At 32.5% G+C, this 9,888-nt stretch overlaps 1 protein-coding gene across 1 annotated transcript; it reads left to right on the forward strand.

The window, feature by feature from the left end:
* Positions 1–4,201: 4,201 nt before the first annotated feature.
* Positions 4,202–5,467, forward strand: LOC127106006 (uncharacterized). The gene is made up of 2 exons (XM_051043283.1): positions 4,202–4,928; positions 5,238–5,467. The coding sequence occupies exons 1-2, from the start codon at positions 4,373–4,375 to the stop codon at positions 5,285–5,287; spliced, it is 606 nt and encodes a 201-aa protein (XP_050899240.1). The 5' UTR covers positions 4,202–4,372; the 3' UTR covers positions 5,288–5,467.
* The last annotated feature ends 4,421 nt before the right edge of the window (positions 5,468–9,888 follow it).

Genomic DNA, 9,888 nt, shown 5'->3' on the forward strand with positions numbered 1-9,888 from the left:
AAAAGGATGTTTTTATTATTAACGCATTGCAACGAAAGTGATAACACTTTATAAATAGAGAAAATATTATCACAAACAATTGTCACTATTCTATCAAAGAAAATTCATAAAAAATATATATTTAAAATTAACAACTTCCTAAAGGCCACAATAATGTTTATCTTTTTTTTTTTATTATATTTTTTATAAGCAAATGTATATTAAAATAAAATGAAAATTACAAAAACTTAGGAACATGAAACCAAACTCAAAGTAATAAAAAATACAAAACAATTCAAAAGGATGATACATACCACCATTAAAGGGTAAAGTAAATAAGAATCATCACTTGCATAATCAAGGCAACACACGTAGGAGAGCGAGTAGGAGAGCGAAACGGAATTGAAAAAAACAAAGCAAAAGACTTGGAGCTTAGAAAATGGCTAATAAATTTGACCATCAACACAATAACAAATTCATACTCCAACAATTCACTACAATAACAACAATAAAAACAAGCACATTTCTAGCTAATCAGTCATGTTCAATAACGAAGGATTGAGGCAGATGAAAACCATCCCAAAATCTCTGGCATAGTGGATGCAAAACTGGATAGATTTGAACTTTCAAAACATAATACTTCAAAGAAAGGGTGATGCAACCCACTACGACCCACAAACCTGAAACATACTCATAATTCCAAATCACCGCATAATACGAAAACCAATGCGATCCATAAATTTGAAAATAGGTCCATAACTTTGAAAATAGATTGATGGTTAGATACAAACAAACATGTTTGTGTTCATAGGACCCAAACACGTTAAGAGAAAACCATTGTCCATCGGTTATGGTTGACCACTATTCGCAAAACTTCCACTGTCCACCGTCATCCGAAAAACATATGACATCCCCATAAGGGTTTAGAGGGTGGTGAAGATGCTATGAGCGCACTCATAACTAGCATGCTGTTGCACGATGGAGGAAGAGGGGTGTTTTGGATTTGTGGAGGTTAGGTGAGAAGAAGAAAAGGTGAACAACGACATTTCAAGCACGATGCCGGTAAGAACGAAGTAATTAAGTAAGATATATGATTGTTCACATATCTGTGCATGTAAGAACGAAGTAATTAAGTAAGATATATGATTGTTCACAAATCTTAAACATGAGACATATAGAGGGAAAGTGATTGACTAAGATATTTGATAATTGACCGTCCTTCTAACATGAAACTTATAGGAAAAAATGATTAACTAAGATATTTGACGATTAAATTACTTAAACACATTTTGGCCCCTAAAATAAGATTTATCTAGTAATTTCTCTTAGTCATTTTGTTATTTTATTTGTAATTAATGAGTTAATATCATTTTACTTCTGCCATATATGTTACTTCTGCTTTTTTCCCTGGTAAAAAAAAATCATATTTTCAACCTTGTCATATGAAGATTATGTCATTTTAGACTTTGTGGGAAAATAACGCAGCATAAATGCCTATGTGTGACGCGCTGATTAAAGATCTTTTTTAATGTTAACTATGATGACTAGGACTTATTATTATTTTTTAATTATTTTTAATTCCATATAACATTTTTAATTTTTAAAATATTTTAATCTTAACAATTATAAAAATTATCACAAAAAATACAAAATTTTGCCATCACCAAAAATTGAATCGAAAGCCCTATTGGTTAGATGTGTACCTCTACCTCTAGAACTATTGTGCTTTGATGTGGTAGTTACATTATTTAGGGTTTAGGCGCGAACCTAGCACAAAATAAGAAATGTGTGCATTGTTGTAGTAGTTATTAGGGGTGGACAAAAATCCGTGGGCCGATCCAAACCGGTATGTCTGAGACATAATGGGTGAATCAGATTGGTTTTTGTGGGTTATTGGATTTTTGGTTTTAAAATATCAATTTTAAGTGGATAGTAGCAGCCGGGTTTGGGTTTGAGAAATCACTCAACAGATAATCGAAACCGTCCGCAGCAATTTCTTGAAAAGTGAAAAATAGTGGTCGGAAAGTGTAAACCACTTGATTTCAAAACCTTCAAATTCCCTCTCTCATAAAATCTATCGTACATGCTATTGCAAATACATTAATTGATACTTTTGCAATTTTAATTCATTCAATATTCATTGAAAGTTGAAACTATTCCAATTTTATAAGTGGAAAGACTTTTAAGTATAGTATAAGCTATTCTTCATCTCTATTTCTTTTATATTCTTTACATATCTTATTTATTTCGAGAGCTCTTCTTCTTATATCTATTTTGCTCTCAGAATTGAATTTAATATTTATCCATCAGATCGGATCACGTTTCAACATTTATTATACTAAATCAAATATTATTTCTTCTTATGAAAAAATAATTGAATTTTAGTCTGCTTTTGTTTAATTTAATTTTTGAGTATGCTGAATTTCCTAATAGTTTTTATGTCAATTTTTATGTAATCAAAAATCGAGACAATCCACCCGATTATCTGCGGAAGCCGAGAAATCACCACCGCTGAAACTAAATTCTGAAACGGACGAAAATGGATTTCAATTGCTAACCGTCGATTTGTCCGATTTGGGATTTTTGAACCAAATCCGACCGGAACCGACCGGTTATCCATCCCTACTATCCCTAGTAATTACGTATTTTCATGCCCCCTATCTAATCCACATTCAACTTTGGTTAGAAGCATTTTCTTTTTAATTTCACTAATTGTTTAAGTAAAAAACAATTGAAAAAAAATCAATATTACATAAAATTAAAAATGTTAACTCCACATCAGCATATTAGTATTAAAAAAACAAAATAAAATGTTAAATCAACATAACGTTTAAACGTTACTGTTTGGTCAGATTTTTAAAGAGCCTAAAAGAACAAAAAATTTATATAACAAAATTGATATATTGGAAAAAATTACAGCAAAAAAAAGAGATCGCGATCGTAGGTAAACAAAAATTTATTGATTTTCTTTACATTTGTTTGTATTAGACACATAAAAATAATAATAATCTAACTCACATTCTTTAGTGCATATATCTATTTACTTTCACTTTCTATAAAATTTCTTTTTATCAATTATTATTTGAGAAAAAAAGATTGTGTCTTACACTGTCACCCAATCAGAGACGTGTATCCCGTCAAATTACATATTTAATTTTAAAATGCTAATATAATATGATAGAACGTTATAATTCTATTGGATGATGGTATAAAAAAAGTTTAAATCAAGAATATACTACCTTTAATCTCTTGTCATTTATCCATAAAGTTATTTATATGATCATGAATTTTATTTTCTATTTAGTCATTAAATATATTATATATGAATTTAAATCCATATTTCAATCCAAATTGATTCAACTTTTTTGAGTCATTAAAAAACAGACCACTCAAAAAATAAACCAATAGTAATATTTATTATGTTATTCTATATAAGCTCTAATTAAAAATTAATATAGTTAAATATGTTTATAATTATTTAAATAATTTAAAATTCAAATTTAGTTTCTTAATTTAAAAAAAATAAAAATCCTTTCATTTTTTTAAAATAATAAAGCTTCAATTTTCTTAAAATTTGAAGTTTGACACGTCCTTCAAAAATAAAAAGTGTGTAAAAATAGTGTACAGATGTGCTTTGGAGAGAGAAAAAAAGCCACCGTCTCATTTTGTTTACTAAGTATTAGTATTAATGTATTTAAATAAATCGGTCAACTTAATTAACCTTTTAACCTTTTTATCATTTACTCCTATTTATGTCAACAAGTTTTAAAATATAAAATTTCACAACAATATTAATGATTTTAAAATTAATTGAAAAAATGTCACAACAATATTTCCAAAAGAAAAAACATAAAAGTTAGTTTACCGTAGCATTGAATATTTTTTGAAAAAATATAATTTAATTAAAAAAATTCATTCATAATAAGAATATAATTGAATGAGATAACAAAGTGACATAAAAGAATTTAAAAAAATTATTTTAAAAAATAGTATAATTATTATACACCGATAATAAAAAAATTTACGCATTATTAATTTTTAACCATTCAATTATATTAATTATTCTGATTAATTAATTGTATATTCAATTAAATTCTTTAAAAAATTAATAATAAGATTGAATTGAAAGTTTTGAAAAGAGAGGAAAGTGTAAAGTTTTAGGAGTAAGTACATTTCAACTAAACATTGACCACGAAGTGCACGTGCCATTCATGCCCAAAAACACCTCAAATGCATTATCCTTAAAAGCTTCTTTTCTCCGTCCATATTTTCTGTCTTTCTTTTTCCCAATCTTTTCACATTTCCTAATCACTCCCATCACCCTATAACAACAACACCATACTACATACATTCATATCCACATCCATCACATTCTCAACAAATTCCATCTCTTATGGAAGAAAAAAAGGGAGTAAAATGGAGTTGGACATCAGCACTAATCGGAGCAGCCTCCGCCGTAGCAGCCACCTCCATCCTCTCCGCAAAACCAAAAGACCCAACCTTCCATCTCATTTCAATCAATTTCACTTCCTTAAAACCTAGTCTCCCTGTCGTAGACGCAGAGGTTCTCCTCACCGTCCACGTCACCAACCCAAACATAGCTCCGATTAACTACTCCTCCACAACTATGTCTATCTTCTACGAAGGTTCTCTTCTCGGTTCGGCTCCGGTTCAAGCCGGTTCGCAGCCGCCGCGTTCGTGTCAGCTTCTCCGACTCCCCGCTCGGCTTAAGGCGAGGAAGCTAGCGAAACACGCTGGACGTGTTGTGGCGGATGTGGCTAAGCGGGAGATGATACTCGATGCGGCGGTTGATATTGCTGGCACCGCTAGAGTTTTGTGGTGGGACCATAACTTTAAAGTTCGTGTGAATAGTCATGTTACTGTTGACCCTGTTTTTCTTGATGTTATTGATCAGGAAAATACTGCACAACTTGAACTCTTTGCATCAGGTGAATAGCGATTTCATTGTTCGGTTTGGATATTGGAATTTGGAATTTGGAATTACCCCCTAACGTAACGGTTTCATTGGTTTTTGTTTCATACATGTTATAAAATTGAGAATTGAGAGTTGCTCTGTTTTTAACTATTTGTGTTTTTCAAGTTTGGATAATGGTTTAGTCAAATCTAAAGGTAGAATAGTAATAACTGAAATTACAGGAACTAGAACTAGATTATTGTTTTGTGTTGATGATTGTGATAACTTCTCACGTTCATTTGTTTCTCATGTGAAATTTTGTTTCTCATTGTTTGATGGGTAGACGATGAGTTGGAAGGTGAAGATGAAATCGAAGCGAAAGTTCAAGAGTGATCACTGATCAACATGTCATGTTAGATTTTTTTTGTTTTGTTTGCTATCGTTGTGTTATGTTGTTGTGTCTTATTGGGTTTGGTTTATTCATTTGGAATATTTTAGGTTCGACTTTAAAATTATGTGACATTTGAGGGTTGTATAATGTTTTACCAAACCAAATTATATCATGTTTATATACTGGCGGTGTGTACAATGAGGTGAGGGAGTTTGAGAATTTCACTTCGGATAGATTTATTCTTAAGGTGAATTCTTATCTATCCAACATAAAAAAAATCCTTAGACAAGAAGGTGAACATAATGATATTGCATATTCTGGTCTTCAAGTGCACCTCTGAACAAAATATTGCGCTACTTATTGCAAAATTTACTGAGGAGGAGATAAAAAAATGTTGTTTAGGAGTGTGAAAGTTCGAAAAATCCTCGTTCAGGATGACATAAATTTTGGGACACAGATCCTCTCCTACTCTCTCATGTTTTTCATGCAGCTTCAATCTTAGTCATTTATACAGTAATTAATATTTATTATTTTTTATATTTGACCAAAATGAGGGGTTGAGATAGAACAAGATTATTCAATCACGGCAGATGATTCATGTCCTAAATTTTGGGTTCATGAAGGATTTTGGGGGAAGTAATTAAAGAGGATTTTTATTGATTCACTGTTGCGTTTCATATGAATGGTAGAAGTGTTAGAGAAGATGATTGGGCGTTTCTAACTTTAATCTCAAAGAGAGAGAATTTGGTGAAGATGAATGATTTTGAGTCCGATCTCTTTATTCGGAAGCATGTATGAAGTATAATCAAAATTACTCTCAAATATATTGAGACGGAGAAAAGTAATTTCACTCGCAATTAGCATTCTTAGAATTCCGGTGGATGGAATATTTGTAGCAAATGAATTGGTGGATGATGCTAAAACAAAAAAAGGAGAAACTTTGCTTTTTAAAGTAGATTTCGAAAAGATGTATGATTAAGAGGATTGAAAATATGTAGACTTTGTGATGGAAAAAAATGGGATTAGACTTTGGGATGGAAAAAATGGGATTCAATAATAAATGGATAATGCATACGAAATACCGCAATGTCAATTTTAGTTAATGGAAGTTTGACAAAAGAATTTGGAATAGAAAGAGGTTTGAGGCAAGGTAATTTATTGTCGACTTTTCTTTATTTTTTGGTAATAGTGAAAGGATTCAATTTAATGATTCAAAAAGACATTCAGTTGAATCTTTTTGAGGGAAAGGAAACATGAGCATTTCTCATGTTCAATACGCAGATGATACAATAATCATGGGAAATAAATGTTGAAAAAATATGAGAAGCAACCAGGTTAATTTGCAGATATTCAAATTGATATATGTTAGCCTGGAATTTAAAGTTGAAGAAAAGTTAACAAGGTAGTCTGCATTGAGGAAATACTAAGTATTGATATTTATTGACAAGTTTCGACAGGAATAAATATGTCGACTAGAGCATTTTGACTAACGTGTTGAACATGGTTTGGAAGAGTTTCAAGAATAGATCTTGAATATGGACTTAGAATATTTTGGAACCAAAAGACTTGAAAAAAGTTGTCTGACACTAGAGTTCTTCACAAAACTATCTTCGACAAGCAGACAGCTACATGTTTGGAGCCGCTACGAATGTAGGATAATGATTTTCAACAGTTTGTAAGTTCTGACAATGTGGCGGTGTTTCAGAAGACTAAGATGCATGTTTTTTATATGTGTCAACTTCCTAGGAATGAACGGTAAGAAACAGTTATCTTTAGTTTATTATAAATAATAGGCTCATACTATGTAAACAAGATCGCAAAAATTCATATATCTATATCTATAGAACTAGAGTACCCGAGTCAAAGAGCGAAATAGTTTGTGACTAACATGTATGAGTCTGCATCTCCTTTCTTCATTGTTTTTATGCTTCCTTAACTGAAACATCATGCTTTAATTGTCATTTACTACAATTTTTCTATTTAATATCAATTATTGCACTTTTCGTTTATTACATTGATTCATATTTTTTCGCCATTAAAGTTTGTGTCCATTTTGTCTTCGTATAGACATTCACATTCAATTCACAAACATTTTTCCTTGTACATTTATTTTGCACAAATTGCTTTCGAGATTTTTCGAGTTAATCTCACAAGTGAACTTAACTTGTGATTGTTTGCTAAAAACATGTGAACAAATTGGCACATCCAATGAGACCTTTTTGTGCAATTATTTTTTACTTTTACAAGAAAGTGTTGAATTACTTTGTTATTTCTATTTTTATAAGAAATGTTTTCAATGTTTGAAAATTTATGCGTCTGAGAAGTGGTAGGACTTTGGCTGAAATGGTTCCTCCAAAAAATGCTTCTCGTTCCCGAAATGATACTCCAAACACATAACCACCAATCGTTTCGACGGTTGGTATTGCTAGGACATCAAACCCAGTCGGACTCACATGCCCAATTCTCACCCCCATAACGACTTGAACATCATTACAATGAGTGGTAGTCTAGTTACCACCAATAGGGCTACTTTGGTTGTTGTAGGGGATCATAATGTCCATTATGTCCTAAGTTTTACACTACCTCTAGTCACTAGAGATTACCTATATGGCATGTCAACTACCATGATGGCAGGTTTGTAAAACCACACTTCTATGTTTGTAGACAATGTTGCGACGATAACGTCACCCCTAAATCCACATTTGGCGTCAAGATCTGCCATAAGTAACCCTGATCGAATGACGCAACCTCAAGGAGGATTTGGATATGTTCCTCAAGAAATGTCAACCTTAACTACAAATTATCTTGTATCCATCAGAAGAAAAAAATTGGATGAAAGTAACCACAAAATGGTGAACATGCTTACACAACAAATAGGTATTGTGTTTCATCCATTAATTCAAAACACAACAAAGAGTTATCAGCACTTAACCCACCAAATGGGTATAATTAATGACTTTTTTGGTTCGTCTCAAGCGCCAGTTGTACCATTACCTATTAATCAAGTGTCTGTCGAACAACCTCTACCGAGGATATTCGAAGGCAACCAAGGCCAAAATGGCCCAGAGGTAGTTATGGTGTGTAACACCTCAAAATTTGCCCTCCTCTCTTGGGACTAGCTTAACATATTGCATAACATTTTTAGGACATTAGGCATTGCATATTGCATATCATGTGGTTACATTGCGCAAATCATCCTCACAAGTCTTGATCAGAAGATGAAGAGGTGGAGATGCAAGCTAGGGTTTCATTGGACTGGATCATTAGCCATCTGAGGGTGTGTGATTCAAATTAGGGTTTCATGGTTTCTCAAGGGTCTTTATCTTAGTTGAAATGATACATCATCATCATCATGGTCTTGTTGTCATCCAGAAGATTCAAGAAGATTGATCATATACCTTGAGATTAGGGTTTTGACCACTGGTCAACCCTAATCATTTGCATTGGGCCAATCAGGGCATGGCAAGGAGATGGGGTCTACAATGGATATGGGGATCATTTCATGATTGTATTGAGCCTATGGAGGCTAGGGTTTATCCTTGAGCCATTTCATCAGAGAATTGGGGCTCAACTTGATCAGTGCATGGCCAGATTCATCTATCAGTTGAAAAAGTCAATTGTGGTCAACTGTGCTTGATTTGATGGATTTGGAGGTGGGAGAGAGTTGGATACACTTCATTCATGTTGAAACAAGTTTCATTTGACATGTCAAAGCTCAAGAATGAAGAAAATAAAGTCAGACAAAAAATTGCCAAAAATAGAAAGTGACTTGTAATGGAAGTTTCCAAAAATGGAAGGTTTTTCGCCACAAAATTACATGTCCAAAAAAGCTTCAAATGAAACTTTGTTCAACATGAAAGTTGTAGATCTTGCTCTCACCTTTCCAAAAAGTACAAGAATTTGAAATTCCCATGTGTGGTTGACAAGTTATGGTCCATTCATTTTCCAAAAATACCTAAAATCAAAGTGGCATAACTTTCACATGGAATGTCCAATTTGGGTGATTTTTTGTGAGCAAACCCCATTTCACATGTACTTTCATGGTGTATGATCAAAATTCATCAAAAAAGGTCAATGCAAAAAGTCAAATTTCAAGTGGATTTAAGTGCATTTTTGGTGTGAGATAGTGAATTTGAGCAATACTTGGAATTTGGACATGAAACCAATGCCAACACTCTCCAAATGCAAAATATGACTTGTTCCAACTGTCATGAGCTGTCATGGTGCAATATTTGGCAAGGTCATTTTTGGACTTTCATTGAAAATGCAATTAACACTAATCCATTCCAATTTTGTTAATTTGGATTAAGGGATGGATTAAGGATGTGGTATAAAGCCTTAACTGTAACAGAAATTGCTAATTACAATCACATTCTCCAAGATTGCAACAAACTTTCCCTCCAATTCTCTCAAATTCTCCAATTTGCATCCAACTTTTTTTCATCTATTTTGATCCAAATCTTCATCATTCTTGTTCAATCTTCGTGGATCCATGCTCTACATGTGGTATTGAAGGACTGTTTTGAAGAATTCGTGGCTAAACATTGCTGGAATTGGACTGTCACAAGCTTGCACAACAATGGCATCTTCATGATTCTTGCAA

This window comes from Lathyrus oleraceus, chromosome 7 (genome assembly GCF_024323335.1).
Source record: "Lathyrus oleraceus cultivar Zhongwan6 chromosome 7, CAAS_Psat_ZW6_1.0, whole genome shotgun sequence".
Lineage (NCBI taxonomy): Eukaryota > Viridiplantae > Streptophyta > Magnoliopsida > Fabales > Fabaceae > Lathyrus > Lathyrus oleraceus.

Coding starts and splice junctions, on each gene's coding strand:
- LOC127106006 (XM_051043283.1), top strand. CDS start 4,373: ATGGAAGAAAAAAAGGGAGTAAAATGGAGTTGGACATCAGCACTAATC. Junction 4,929..5,237: donor ACTTGAACTCTTTGCATCAG/GTGAATAGCGAT, acceptor TTTGATGGGTAG/ACGATGAGTTGGAAGGTGAA.